Source organism: Myripristis murdjan, chromosome 20 (genome assembly GCF_902150065.1).
Source record: "Myripristis murdjan chromosome 20, fMyrMur1.1, whole genome shotgun sequence".
NCBI classification, from domain to species: Eukaryota; Metazoa; Chordata; class Actinopteri; order Holocentriformes; family Holocentridae; genus Myripristis; species Myripristis murdjan.
Window position 1 is genome coordinate 20,258,082 of NC_043999.1, and position 15,857 is coordinate 20,273,938.

A 15,857-nucleotide genomic window follows, 5' to 3' on the forward strand; every position below is an offset into this window, starting at 1 on the left:
TTTAATACATCTTTTATTAACTGGTTATACAAATTTAAGATGAAAATCAGCCATGAAAACATGATTTGCAAATACATGGGAACTGGAGGGTTTTTATAAGCAAAACTGAAAGCATGTACTGGACCTCAGACAGATTGTGAGATGTCTTTTAGTTTTCATGGGACAACTTCCTATAAACATTATTTTCATTTGTTCATCCATTCTTTTAGCACAGCAAAATGTCTGTCAGTGTTGACGCCTAGTTGTGGTGTTTCTGCTTTTTGACAGGTGGATGATGAACATGATGTTTCTTTTTTCTTTTTTTTTAAATGCTTCTGCCATGGTGCTTTGTGTGTGTGTTTGCATATTGTTGTGAGAGTTCAGGTGTAAGAGGTAATAAGTAACATTGATTTGCCTACTGCTGGCTAACCTCTCTCTCTCTCTGATACTCTGTCTTCCTCTCTCTGACACACTCCCACACACTTACAGCGCTCCTCACACTTTCCCACGCTCTCTTTGTACTTACATTTGATCAAAGCTATTTTTAGGCATTCGGATTAAATTTTGTTGGAGTAGTTTAAGGTTAGTTCATCAAATATCTATTCTTTTTTTTTTTTTTTTTTTTTTTTTTTTTTTTGCAGGTAATTTGGTTTTATCTCCAATCAACTCTTCATTACTGCACTTGGTCTTGATCGTCTCCCACTGAACATACTAAAATCTTTCCGACCAGGCAAGTTTGTGGTTTCTCCCAAGTCTCCACCCAATAAAACAGGACCTTTTAACATCGCTCATCCAACACACCCTCAGTCCCACATGCGCACTCCTATACGCCTTCAATATTCTCCTCCCTCTGTCGGTCCTCTCCCACCCAGTGCTCTGTATTGCATAACGGACAGTGTTGTTTACCTGAAGGGTTTAAAGGCTTAGTACATCACTAAGTACTATACACAGACACACACACACATACACACACAGACACACACACACATACACAAAATAGCTACAACCGAACCCATCTGACATCATACCAAGTGGAGCTTGATACCACTAAATCCTTCTTACTATGTGGTTTGATAGCCCCTGTTTAAGCTCTGCTTTGACACATCTGTCAAGTTAATGATGCTAGCAGCAAATGTTCAGTTTGTCCTCACTTTGGCTTGTTTAAACCCGGATGTATACACTGCACAATTTGTTGAATCATATAGAGGTTGTTTCATTGAGTTTTGTAGATTTCTTGTAAGGATTTGTTGTGTTATCATGAAAAACCTGTTTTTTAAGCCCGAAGTGATTAAGTTTTTGCTTCCTGGAACTGGCCCTAAATTTTGTTGTCACGCAATATCAACTAAAACAAAAACCTACCAGAATTTTATTTCTTGCCTTGTATAACTTAGTTTATTAGACATTCTACCAGGGAGCACTGGGGACCGCAGAGAGACTTTTTTCCCACAGTCATAACTCTTTCTACACAGATGGTGCTAGGGCCACGGTTTTGGCATTCCCCCCTGAGTGACCAGTAATAACCATTATTGCTCCCTCTCGTGAAGGCCCCTGTCACCTGAATGATAAGCAGCCAGTGGCCAGAAGACTGCAGCAGAGGTTGAAGCTGCAGTTTGTCTCTAGCTTCAGAGCTGCGCCCTCTTCAACCCTGGAGCCTAGAGGTGGCTTCTGTGTTTTATAAAAAGGTCAGGATTATCAAAATCTGGTTAAGTGATTACAGCCCACTTCACATGCTCTTAGACAGGCAGATTAATGAGCAGCCAAGACGGAGGTAGCACCGGACGGCAGGGTATTAGGTTCACTAAAGCCAGGATCCAAATGCTGGGACAGGGGCTAGGGCTAGGGCTTCATCGCTTTGGCTCCTTCAAGCTCCAATCAGAGCCATACACTAGATGGCTGTCTCCATGTCCAGCTGTGATTAGTGATGCATGATATAGACAGAACATGACAGGATGGTGCTCTCCCTACCCTGCCAAGGTGTGGCTGAGACCTGCATGTAGAATCATCGATTTTTTTTTTTTTAATGTTGTGTTTTTTTAGTTTACTTCTAACACAGTGAGCGAGACACAGCATAACATGACTGTGACATGGACACAAAGGTGAAAGCATGTGAAAGCATTTTGCAGTTCATATGTGAACCATGTGTGATTCAAGAAATATGTCTCGTTTTGAAAGGGTCCATTTGTGATCCCCCACAGCTGTTGAAAGAACAGGGAGGAAGGAGAAAAGGAAAGAAGGAAAATAACTTCATAATAGTAAGAAGAGAAGGCAATCCATTGTCTAAATGAACCATCAATCAAGGAAAGGTCACCAGATACCTATCTCTCAATCATTCTGTCTTCTTTCCCCTTAAGCTTTTACGTATTCTCTCATTTTCTTGTTTATCTCAAGTGCACACACTATTGCAGTAGATGGTCAGAGTTGGGCATCTTACCAGCCCATTTACCTGCTATTGCTTTTACTAAGAAAACATCATCACTGGAGGAGTGCTCCACGACCTTGCATTGCACCTGCAGTAATAGTAAAGCTGGACAGTATGGGCAAAATCACAATATTTTATTTTTGACATTCTCACAGTATTTAAAAGTTTGCTTTGTGAGCAAAAGGTAAACAATAAAATACCACTGACCAGAGTATTGGAAGGATTACTATTTACATTTGCATGGTTCCATTCAGCCATCCCTTTAAAATGCAGCATAGCTCTTAGGTATTTTGTCTCACATATGTATTGTACTTTGCTGATTGATTTGACCACCTTCCCCCTGGAGGTCGGTCAGGAGGTCAAACAATGAATGAAGCTGCTCAATCAGGCAGCACCCGCGGCCTTCCTGAAACTAATAAATGGTTATTGATCCAAAATACTGGATGCTGGATGAAGGGTAGTGTAGGCCTGATTTATTTTCAGTGGAGATGGAACAGAAATAAATAAATAAAAAATAAAAAAAAATTTAAAAAGTTATGGAGGAATATCTGAGCTGTGCTTAATTTAAAGCATTGCATGAAAGCAGTATTGGTGCACATCCCTTTGTAAATTAAATGGACCCGATCAGATGAATATGTTTATAGATTTTTTTTCGTCAGCTTAAAGCAATGGTCGATTTTTGACTGAGGGCAACACACTCACACCTCTTCCTTCTTTCTGCCTGCACTCACCTTTTCTCTACTTTTTTTTTTTTTTTTTTTTTTTTTTTTTTTTACTCTGCTACCTTGCTGCTATCATTTGTCTTGAACTCTTGTTTTTCTGGTCATCGGTATCCATCTTTACCTTTACCTTCCCTCTATTGCCTCCCTTCCCTACAGCTGTCTCACTATTTTATAACCGCTTTCTGCTTCCCTTACTATTTGTGCTCCTCCCCTTTCTGTGTTTGTGTGTGTGTGTGTGTGTGTGTTTACGTGTACGTGCACGTAGGGATCAGAAGCTCAGAGAGGCCGAGGGGAGGGAGTTGTGTTTGTGTGTGTGTGCGTGTGGATCTGTGGGTGGGTGAGGGTGCTTTGTGATGCATGGCTGATGCCGCTGAGACCGTCGTCACTGGCCACTGTCTCGCACATACACACACACTCACACACACACACACACACAGAGTCACAGAAATAGCTGATCCTCACATTACACGTACAGCACGGGCAGCATCCTTGACTTCTGTACCTCAGTAGCAGTGTCTCCACTATTTGGACCCCAATTACTGGAGTTCTTCAAGGGCAGCTGCTAAGATCCCCCTCCCTCCAGCCCTCCTTTTCAGCCCCGCTCCCCAGCATGGAGCAGAGGGCAGGCTCTCGACGGAGGGGTGAGTTGGCTTTCTTTTAACTAAAATACTCGTTTAGGTGCCCTTTTCCAGCACCCGGGTGTTGGTGCAGACTCAGCGGGACTTTGTTTGGCTGTTTGGTTAAGTGTGCATTCTCCGCCACAGTTTTCTTCATGTTGGGCATCTGTTTAGGTGATCTCCATGTGATGGTGGTCCTTTTGACTGATGACTTTCCATAGCTTGGATTAGAGCTAGCTATATTTTTCTCTTACTCTCCTGAGATCATATTGCTCTAACAAATTCAGTTTTGGCCAAAAGATATTGGGGCTTATATCCATTGTATGCTTGTTAGTGTTTGATATGATGGAGAAGCGTTAATCAGCGAAGAACTTTGCTTCAGCTTTTAAAAACCGATACTGTTGGAAGTCAAACACATTGAAAGCTGAACTTACACCTGCGATGAGTGGTTGTCTTGTATAGCTCAGAGGGTAGAGCATGACATTGACTCGACCAGGATTAAATGTTTTATGACAAAAGTCACGCTAAAAATGTATGGACTGCTGTAAAGTACTCAGAATAAAAGTGTTTGTCACTTTTTTTTAGCTTCTACTGCACAATCTTCAAGTAGTTACTTTCATGTTTTTTATTCGAACGTTTAATTAACGTTGAGATTTTCAGGACTGAAGGTGCTGATTTCTGACTCACTTGGTCTGCTCCATGCTTTCCAGCCCTCTACTCTGTCTCTCTCTCTCTCTCTCTCTCTCTCTCTCTCTCTCTCTCTCTCTCTCTCTCTCCCTCTCTCTCTCTCTCTTTGGTATGGTGAGCTAGGGGCCAACTCGGTAAGTGCAAGGCAGCTTACAGCATTGTCACAGTGTGGAGCTTAGTGGTTATAAATAGGATGTGTGGCCATTTATTACCATGGACACTAGGGAAGCTGGGCCCAGCTATTAGCACATCCTCGCAGTACCTGTACCGTATCAGCCAGAAAGTGTAGTGCTGTATAGTGTCATTTAGTCAGGAATGACACCCAGTTGTGTGTCCAAAGCTTGAAAAATCACTTGTTAAACAGGTGAACAATCAGTGTTCAGAGGTTATTTCAGCTACAGACAGAAGACAAGAGTAAAATGTAACCCTCAGTTTTCCTCTTGCACCAATACTATGTGATGCTCTCGGCATTACGTGCACCTCATTTGGTCTTGTTTGGATTTTCGTGTGGCAAAAGGGGGCAGGTGTCGCTCTCTTCATGTGAAGGCCTGACTGATATTTTGGTGTGCCAAAGTCATCAGCCAATGATCTTACATGGCCCAAGATTCTGTTTTAATGTGCACAAAACATTTGAGAAATCTTTGAGTAGTTTAATTACCAGTAAATAATCAGGTCTCCAAGGAGTAATGATGAATCATGTGGAACCACAGTACCTCAAAAACTATTTTTCTTCCCAGTTATCTGTACCCTGTTTTGTGGATGTCTAATACGAGCCCAATACGATCTGACGTTTTGTGCTTTTAACTATATAATTAATTTCTGTTACATCAGTGAAATGTTACAATATTTAGCTAAATGCGTTAAACCAGACTGAATAAATAATCCAAGCAACTCTACTTGTCTGTTTGGAAAAAAAAGTGTATTATTTTGCTCTCTTATGAAGCCCTATTTCCACAACCATTTGGCAGCAACTGAGACAGAAAGAAAGAGGAGAAAGGTGAAACCTCTTGTGTAATTGTTGATGAATGAATGCAGGTGTATTTGATGTGGAGGGCTCTGTGTGTGTTTGTGTGTGCGTGTACTTGTGTGTGTACACATGTACTTGTTCCACTTCTGCAGGTGGCAAGGAGCATCTCCCTACGCTATAGCGCATTAGATGACCCCTAAAAAAGTGACATTGTGAGAAAGTGCATATAAGAGGTTATTAGAGTATGTGCCGATCTAAACAGCATGATAAGCATCAACCTCTTTTTCTATACTTCCAAAGGCTACAAAAGTACAGAATCACCTTGTCTCTGATACAAAAGATGAAAAAGTGGTACTAAACACATTTTGAGTCTGTTCAGCTTCAGTACAATCATTGCAAGTGAATCCAATTCTGATTACTTTTTGGTGGTGTTTTTACAAATTGAACACTTGAACTATTTACAACAATTCAGAACAAAGAATTTGAGAAAATTGACAAAGAAAGGGAAAAAAAAACGAACTCAAAAGGATCATGATGTGGTTCTCTTCGCTCATCATTATGCCTTTCAGATGAGGTCCCATCCCAATCCTCCCGCCACACTTCACAAAGACAACAGCCTGCTACCAAAGGCAGCTTAACCTTTTGGCCAAGACTGACGTAATGTAATGTTGCAAGATTTGCCAAGTTAAAAAATTAAAGTCCGGTGTGCACTGAAGAGTATCATGTTAGCATGTCTATTCTAAGATGCTATCATCCCAAAATATTTCAACATGACATCATCTGGATATGAGAGACTGCCCTCAAGACCCCTCAAGGTGTTCCCGTCTGTTTTCAACAGGGACATATAGCTATGAAATACAGTAACCAGTCTCTGCCTCGCTTCAGTATTGAGTTGGCCTAGACGCAGCACCGGTCAGTTGAACATATTCTAGTCATTTGTGATCCTTTGTTTTTTCTTCTGGCTGGGTTTTGGTTGGAGTTAGGCCCTGTTTATACCGTGATATGAAAAGAAGCATTTTAGGAACCAGATTAGGCAGTCAACTTCTCTTCTGTTGATCCTAGATAATGTCTCCTAAGTGGTGGCCAGTCCCGTGCCACAGTGGAGTATGCAGGTACTCACTGCAGCCAAATACTACTGTGACTGTTTTGTATAGTCAGCACACCTTCAACCAGAGAGGAGGAAACAAATCGGTTAAATCAGCTTCTGTGGTGACTTGGCTGGAATGAAAACTTGCACACTCTTCCATGGCATTGGACCAGACGCCTCTGGCTTCGAGGAAGCATTCATCCCACGCCAAAACCGGTGCTTAGGATTCCAGAGATGGATGTCCCGACACCTTATCAGCATGAGTCAACCATATAGACATGAGGCAGTTTCAGGGGTGGTACGAGGTTAGACTAGTTGCTGGGGCTCAAGGAGGGGACAGGTTGAATTTTACCTTCTACAAAAGAGAGATAGGGATTTGGTTCATTCATTTGATCTAGTTTTTCTTATGTTTTTGTTTATTTCTTTGTTTGTTCAGTCATTTGTTTGTTTTCCTATGTTGGTACCTTAACAACCCCAAAAAAGGACATACCTTGAGCGAAATCTGGCCAAAACCTGCTCATGTTTTTTCAAGCACAATATAAAGTGTATTCAACTCAATTGTTTGAGTCCGGTCTGAGTTGTGTTTGTTTTTTAATGTAATTTAAACTTTCTCGAGGTCACCGAGTAATTTCAGGGTGTACTGGACCTTGGCTGTTCCGTGAGTGTCTGATCAGCTATTTGTTTGTAAGAGAGCAGTTTTCAGTAATACTCAAAGGAACACACCAGCTAGTGGGGAAATTTGTTTTTTGTATATCTCACCTGAGTCAGATGCAGTTTCATCCCTGTGTGTCCAGCACAAAGTCACAGGATACATGAAAACTGAGTTAGCAAAGTGTGTGGTGGCAGGGGCATGCCACTTGTTGAGCTACTGTGATGTGAGGGAAACGCACCATCCTCCATGCCCAGAGCTGATTTATTGAAGTGATACATATTGTGTCTTTATAAATCTAAAAACCTAAAATCATGATTGTTTTTCTTTTAAACTTGGCTATATTTGGAACCGTTTTTGACTAATAATCATTTAGACATATGCTTGGCACAGTCAAGCTTGGCAGCCTGAATTCAAGCACAAGTTGAAGCTTGTCAGGTTTGAACATTGCCATCAACAAAACCGAGCTGACTGAGGCTTTGTTAATTAAACTGTTGGTGAGCTAGCCGCTAACCATGTGTGACTGATTGAGACCCATATATATCTTTCTGAATATACAGAACTGATGCTCAACTGGCAAGGAGGGAGGCTGAATCATCTCAGCATTTTACAACACCAACATGTTCATTCAGACATATGGTACACAAGATCACTGCATCTTGTGGATGAATAAATTGTTTGTAAAAAATAGTTGTTTTAAATGCAGCTACACTCATAACTGAGATCTTGTTTTTTGGTGTTTATTAAGATGTGTTGCAATACATAACTCAATGCTCCAGTAGCACAGAGTTGACTCCGAATTGATTCATTAAAAAAAGAAGGAAAAAACGCACTACCTACTGCACTTTTGTTACCCCCACCCCCCAGTAACATTAGTAAACAAGCTGGACCAGTTCTTCAATGCATCTAATAAAACAGGTGCCACTGTCTGGCTGTCAGTTCATTCACTCACTTTACTTCCTGATTAGTTCAGACCAAGTGAGAAAGTTGGTTTGTGAAATCAAATACTAGTATTGGACAATGCACAAGTGTGACATTTTACGTGAATGATTGTAATGAGGTCTACTAATGGCATTAGCATGGTTCCATATAGGAAGCAACATCTTAGTGCTTATTATCGAGCAGACAGGATTAAACTGAGTCTGTTGGTTTGTTGAACTGTTTACAGTCTGTGGTTTGACTCAGTTGTTCGTCAAGTGAGTGAATCAGCACTTCAGTGCCCAGCTCGATTTCCAGGTTTGAGTCGGGTCCTTTGGTTCACTGACCGAACTGCATCCGTGCTGTGTATTGATTCAGTTCTGTTCAATTGATTATTCAGCACCATGACCAAGAATAAGAGTGCTCTCTGTCTGCACCAAAGCAATTTACTAGACACACAAGTGAAAGGTTTGGTGATTGGATGCATTTCCTAATAAGTTTTCATGTTCCTTTTGAGAATGTGAAGGCTAGATTCATGTCAGACTCATACAGTAGGTTTGAATGAGCGAGCTGGGTTTCTATGTTATGTTGTTGGCACAATATTGTTTACAGGACTGTTTGCATGTTTTGTTACAGTAGGCTCATGTGGTTAAGCTTGTTAGTCGGACAGGAGTGTGTTTACATGTACGTAATATTAAGGACACCAGCTCATATCCTGGTTATGGCCTTATTTAGAATTAGTTGAGTGTATGCATCCATAGAGCAATTATTTTCACCCACACACCTTCAGACCCATTGTCATAGCTTCAGCGAACCTTTAGAGCAACAATACATACTGTGAATAAACCTGGCAAGCTCACCTAGAGCAAAACATTAAAATTACTAAGCACTTTTAACTGGATCTCAGTTACTCTTGCATAAATAAACAGAACATTCTGAACATTGCCACAAACCCACAGGCAAACCAACAGTGTATAGGACTAGTGTAGATATGTTGACATTTCAGCTAATACTGGCATATCCTAGTTAGCGTGTGGAAGGGTGCCAAGCTAGCTCAGGCAGACAACTCATGTGATGCTGTACTCTGGATCAGCTGATGTGTCATTTTATTGCCATCGGCAGCAATGTTGTCTCTTTAAGCTGTGAGAGTCACTTGCTCATTCTCTGCTGCCTATGCATCTCCCATACCACTGTCTCAGCATCCCGACTGTGGGCTGTTTCTTCATGGGTCCCCATGGGGAGTTGCATTGATCTCTCCCAGCTCTTGTTTCTTGCTCGCTTTAAATGGCAGTTTGCACGACGAGTCTTAATGCCAAAATTTAAACTATATTCATATTTATTATTGATTAAAATGCCCTCTTCTGGATGTTAGTTTGATTGGATGATTGATTGGAGCTAACTGCATGTTATCACAGAATACCAAACACATGGGCACCCATTCAAGTATGGTAGCACATATCATGTAGGATATGAGGTTTCATTGTTTCTGTGAAGACTGACAGGGCTGTGCTCCCCCTGAGCTATTCAGGTCCATACAGAACATAGCCCACACTAAGAGTCTTATGTTACGTCAGCTCAGATACTACTCCACTTAACCACTCAGGACTAGGCTCATTGCTTCAGTACGGCCTCAGGCATGACTTTATGTAACCTTAACTACTGTTTGACTGGACATGGATGCTTCCTAAAGACCATCCTCCATTCATAGATGTGGAAGTGTCCACATAGCATGAACAGGCACTGTGTTCAGAAGCATTTATTATAATGCAAACATGAGAAAACCAGACACAAACATTGGGCACAAGTCTGACGTGTTCAAGATCCCTTTGGCCTGAGGCATTTACATGCCCAGCCTGTTTCTGTCACTTCCACTTTTTACCTCCCTCTACAACAGAGCAGGTGCAAATTTGCCAGGATTTGCATCATTTGCTCATTTGCTCTTCATCTGTGCAGTGCGCCTTCAGCATTTCTGAACTGACAAGAGAAAAGCTGATGTTAGGACTTTGCACTTGCATTGCACAACGAGTAATGACGTCAGATGAGCAGGCCGCCATCTTTTCAGTATGTACTTGGTCAGTTATAAGTCAACTGGTGTTCTCCAGGGACAGACAAAAATTGAGTTGTTAAGTAGATTAGAACCATGGGGTAACCTGTGGCTTTTTGTGGTTTTGTGCTGTCAGGGTTCAAACAGGTGCTGTACACAGAGACTACATTACCCCAATATTTGCTTCCCTTTATTGTCATTTATAGAACTGATTTCAGGATTTTACTGATTGCTGACGATTGATGACTGATGTCTAGGTGTGGCCTGTAGTTATGTTTCTTATATTTTGACACCATACGAGTCCAAATGCAGCCTGAGATCATGTTGTCAGGCTGCATTCTGACAGGTGACGGGGCATTAGCCATTACAGTCTCTGTACTGTTGTGACATGATAGAGGAAATTATGGTAGCAAAGTTGGTGTTTTCTTTTAACACTTTTTGAGACTCTTTTATAGACTTGCTTTTTAAGTATTTTTTTTTTTAATCTGTTGCCCATATTTTTTTCTCTGTTTCACTGAGAAAGCACCTTTTAATTATTCAACATTTATTCTGTTTATTTTGTTAAACTTTTGTGATTCTCTTTTTGCTTGCGCCCCTGCACAATGAGTTAGAATGCAGCATCCAGAGCTGGTAGGGGTTCAGTGTGTTCTTCAAGGACACTAAAGCAAGGCAAAAAAAAATCACAGGACCCTGGTCCTCCGGTTTACAGCAGACCTTAATCTTGCTATACATCCCTGCCTCCCTTTAGTAATGGCCCAAAACTGCTAATGATTAATTTAGTGATTAACTAGGCTCTATGCCTTGTCAGTCAAGCAGCCTTGAGAAATGATGAACTAGTGTAAAAGGTATGTGATGTTGAGCATAATGTGCACAAAGGCTAACATCTGTTAAGTAGGTCGGTGTCTTGTCCTTGTTACTGTACATTAATCTGGACCATGTCTCCTGGGACTGTTCACTACAGCAGATCAAAACACACACAGATGCACACACACACACACACACACACACACACACACACACACACATGCGCATGTGTGTGTCACACACACAGTCATGGTTGTGTGTGTAAACAGACTGGAAATTTGCACACACACAGAGTTACAGTTTAGTCCTAAATGGATCATGCAGTCATCAGTTGCCTCTGTATTCCTTTATTCTCTCCTCTGTACATTATTGTGGTCTTTATTCTAATGATCTTGCCATAAACCTACTGCACATTAGTCTGTTATATTAATGTGCAAATGTTTAATGAGTTGGAGCTGACAATACTTATTTATATTCCAGTTCCAGCAGTGTAAGTACTGTCATAATAAAATAAATAATTTAATTAGACCAGCACCTTACAGAATTAGTTTGGCAGGTGTCTTATAGCTGTGCGGTGGGATACGCTGTCACACCTGTGTTTGAGTGCCTCACACGCCACTGATGTCCACCACACCATACACGTGGCCAGGGCTGAGTCAAAAAGCACCAGCCTCACCTGATTTAGAAACAGGGCTGCCAGCTTTAGCCTGCCGCCGTGCCTCAAAGAGGATTTGACTACGTTTGGATTTAGCAAGCACCATTTAAGACAATGATTACCTGTGGTGTATAGCATCCCATGAAGCTACAGAGAGAAAAAGAGAGATTGATTCAGTCCACACACATTACAGTGTGTAACGGTCATTATCTCACACTCTTTCCCTCTTATCCCAGCTTATTGAAACATAGTGCTCACACCTAATGTGTTCTGCCTATAAGCTATCCCACTGAAGCAATGCTTTAAAGAGCTGCTTCGTACAAGGACATAGTGACTTTCCCTGTGATTACCACAGAGCTAAGCCATGCTTCAAGCCTCTTATTCCCCCTGCAGCTGGATCAAGCAGTGAAAGTTACCCATGAAATCCCTCGCATGCAGGTTTTCACCGGGCAGCTCCACTGATGAATGAACAAGGCCAGACAGAGGGCTGTGGATGGCAATGACACAGTAAAGACTACACACAACTTTTGCTTCAGTATGCTCCTGGTATTTTCTTTTTGAATGATTATGCATTATTGTTGTCTCTTGTTTGATCACCTGTTCTGCATTGTGTTTGTATCAGGTCCTTGTGGAAGTTCTGGTATGGATTCATGAATAGCAATTAACATCTGCATGTTTTTATTTGCTGTTCCTTCTGTTTTGTGAAACATGCATGAAACACACTTTAAGATGGTCTATTTGTTTTGACTTCCCATATCCCTTTGCCAGTTTTTTGTTTTATTCCCCTGTTTGATGTCTGGATTTTTTTTTTCTCATTTTTTTGAATTTTTATTGTTTGTCTTCTTGGCTTTTATTTGTAGTGTTTTATTGTCTGTAAAGTACTGAGTAACTCCTTTTTTGTCTGACCCACACAAACAAAGTTTTATTATTACTCCTGTCCTGTGGCAGAGCTGGCATCTGCTCCAACTTTCTGTCCCCTGTTTTTAGCCATAATCATAACTGTGGGACAGCAGTAACCTTTAATATAATAGAGGCAAGTTTATGAGTGGAAAGTTATTAGTTTGAAGAGTGAATGGGGAAAAAAACTGGCAGTGGTAGGTGATTGGGTTACTCCCCTCACCCACCCAGCAGTGCACATGTGGTCTGAACCTAATGAATTTTGGTGCTTTTGCACATCATTTTAACAATGGCTAACAAATGGAAAGCAGAAGGCTGGTCTCAGATCCTAAATAATTACACGATTAAAAGCAAATCAAGCCAACAGATCCTTTCCCATTATACACTGTATACAGTGGGCAAATAGCAAGCACCCCCAAACAATCATTGCTTAGAAATAAGATCTGATGCTTGGTGTTTGCATGTGTATTTGACCTCACCACGTTGGATATCTTAGCCCTCACGCTGTAAGATGTCTAGTTATTCAAAATATTTGCTCAGTGCGTGACTGTGACGAATGCCACAGGCAAAGGCCTGATGTGGTTCACAGTTTGGTGCTAGATTGTTCACTCTGAAGATCGCAAGGCTGCTGTGTGCAACGTGGGTTGGCTGTGTGTGTGTTGTTATGGCCAGTCAAAGGCATAGAAGGCTGTCTAATGTGCTGCTGTGGGTGTCAGAGGGGAGGTAGAGAGTAAGTTTGACAGGTAAACATATTTTCTTCTGTTACGTGACCTGAGGGGAGCTTATTTAGTTGGAACAGACTTTGAGAGGTTGCAAGATTTGTGTTATTTCTTGTCTCTTTGCTCCTGGAGAAGGAGCTCGAAGTGTGTTCTGTCAAAGCTGTTATCTGTGTTTTTTTCCAGCCATATGTCTCTAGACGTTCTTGAAAGATAGGGTGAGATGGTGACGCAGGGTTATCTCTCAGCCACAGTCTGATCTCACCCTAAGTTTGCATACACGTTTTGCCCCACTACAAAGTGAGAAAAATAAGATTGCCTCCAATTACATGTCTTCAGTTCAATCTCATAATCGTGGACAAATCGGATGGAGGTTGTCATGGTGTCAAATACGAGCCATGTGTCTTTTACAGCAGACGTTAGGATTGTAGCACTGTGACACTATAATAATGATGACTGTTTTGTGGCTTATAGAACAAGTTGAAAATTCATGATTCAGATTGTTAATGCTAATACTTCAAAATTCATCCATTTGTGTAGTAGTTGCTACACCAAACTAAAATTGCGTCTCTTAATTGCATTGGTTAGTCATCATGCTGTGTGGTGCAGTGGTGTGGTGTATAGTTTTAGTGTAATTTCAGTTGCATATACTCCTGTGTTTGTTTTATTTCAGTTTACAAATGTGCTGTTTTTGGTCTGAGACATAACTTTACAGTAAACCACACTTGTCTTGGCTGATGGTATTGGTATAGCCCAACTAACACTGACCTTGAAACATGAGAGCAGAGTGGCTCAATGAGAATAATCTTCTCTTGGCACGAGGTGGTGTGACCTTGGCACTGCAGCGGCACCTCATAGCTTTGTCTGTTGTTGATTGGTTTATTGAGATTCTCTGCAGTTTTAAGAGCATGAGCAGCCCAAGTTTGTTTCAGCTGGGAGTACAAAGATGTAGATTAGCTCATCAATAATCCATTGGATTTCCTGATAGGCAGATGAAATTGTTGTGTGTTGTGCTATTCTGTTAACTGGCAAATTAACAACATTACCAATAACAGCAGGGAGTAAAACAAAACCAGATAAAACAAAAAGAATGCCCTCAGTTGTTGTTGATTTATATTTTGTTTAAGCATTTTCATAGAGAGATATACTCCATTGTTTTCTGTAATGTATCCCAGTGTTTACGGAGCACTACTCTGTAGTTCAGCAAAATAGTTTCAGGATCACTTTTCAGTGTCTTTTACATGGTTGATACATCATGTTTTGTCTCACTATGGAGGACACGCTTGTGGCCATCAAACTGGTCATGCAGGTGAACACACTGCTGGATAAATTCTTTGAAAATTCTTTCACAGTTCATTTGTTTGCATATTGTATTTCGATAGTTAAATTATATGTTACACTAATTACCTTTCTGCTATGTTACACTAATTACCTTTCTGCTAACAATAAAATGTCTCTTTTGTTTGCTCAGGTGATGGCAACCCAAAGGAAAGCAGTCCTTTCATCAACAACACAGACAATGACAAGTGCAATAGCTATGATGGCAAGAACATGGCCCTGTTCGAGGTAACAGTTACATCATCATCATCTCACTTCATCTAGACTTTGTCCTATTTATTTAGTGGGATTTTTTTTGCACTGGGAAAAAGCAGAGTGTGATTTATTTAAGATATTATAGACCACAAATCAGAAACTTCAAACCTTTTGGAACAATGCCTGGGGTTGTCAGTGTTGTCACATCAATATCTTGTTTATCTAAACATCAACTATCAGAACTATCTATATATATCATTATGACTTTTTTATACCAAAACCTACTGTTATTGTCTGAAGGTTAGTTGCTGTGCACTTGTTGCGCTATGGCTTTTAAAATGCTGCAAAATTCGCTGACACCACACACAGTATACTAAAGTGTCAGCATTTATTGTCGCAAACTAGATAAATACGGTGCACAGAGGTGATATCCATGCCAATCTTTCCTTCACTCAAGAGTAAGAAGATCAAAGAGCTCATTTGCCTGAAAAGCTGGTGTATTTTTTCAGTCCATGCATCTGAACAGCTTCCAGGTGCCTTGCCATGCCATTTGGCAGACCTTGTCCCTCTGTGGTCCCTGGCCCCGTATAAAATGACTGGAATGAAGTCAGTTCGGCACTGTGACTTCTATTTTAACCGCTCCACATGAAGCTGATCCAGTCGTGCTATTCTAAGATCCTTTGAATCGTGAACAACTACTGAACTAACTTTTGCACCATCCAGTTTGGTTCTAGAGTTATTTTTTTTCCCTGTTTTTGCAAGGCATATTTGCCAGATTTAACCTTTAGCTAAACAATCCCATATCAATTACACATCACACACACAAACATAGTTCTGATTTAAATGAAACTTGAATTAACTTTTGGCCTGGGTAGGACTCAAACGAGGAAAATGAAGCTTTAACTAAATGATAACTTGATAAAAGAACGCTGTTGACATATTGTTATAAATTGATTCAACATTTGTTCAGCTTACTAAAAGGTATTTTTCTATTTTTGCAGGAAGAGATGGACAGCAACCCCATGGTGTCATCTCTCCTCAATAAGTTGGCAAACTACACCAATCTCACCCAGGGGGCCCAGGAGCATGAGGAAGCTGATGATGATGAGGGAGCCAAGAAGAAAGCAGTCAAGGTACAGCAGAGAGAGCCTTGTCTCCAATTA

At 40.9% G+C, this 15,857-nt stretch overlaps 1 protein-coding gene across 6 annotated transcripts in view; it reads left to right on the plus strand.

The window, feature by feature from the left end:
• Nucleotides 1–15,857, plus strand: part of slc12a7b (solute carrier family 12 member 7b) — a 70,616-nt gene that overhangs the window by 23,831 nt on the left and 30,928 nt on the right. For 5 of the 6 annotated variants that reach the window (XM_030079854.1, XM_030079855.1, XM_030079857.1 and 2 more), the window contains exons 2-3: nt 14,633–14,727; nt 15,696–15,827. In XM_030079854.1, coding sequence (XP_029935714.1) covers nt 14,633–14,727; nt 15,696–15,827 — 227 coding nt within the window. Of the gene's footprint in view, nt 1–3,473; nt 3,762–14,632; nt 14,728–15,695; nt 15,828–15,857 lie in introns of those variants that run through there. The other variant, XM_030079860.1, reaches the window with a different exon arrangement.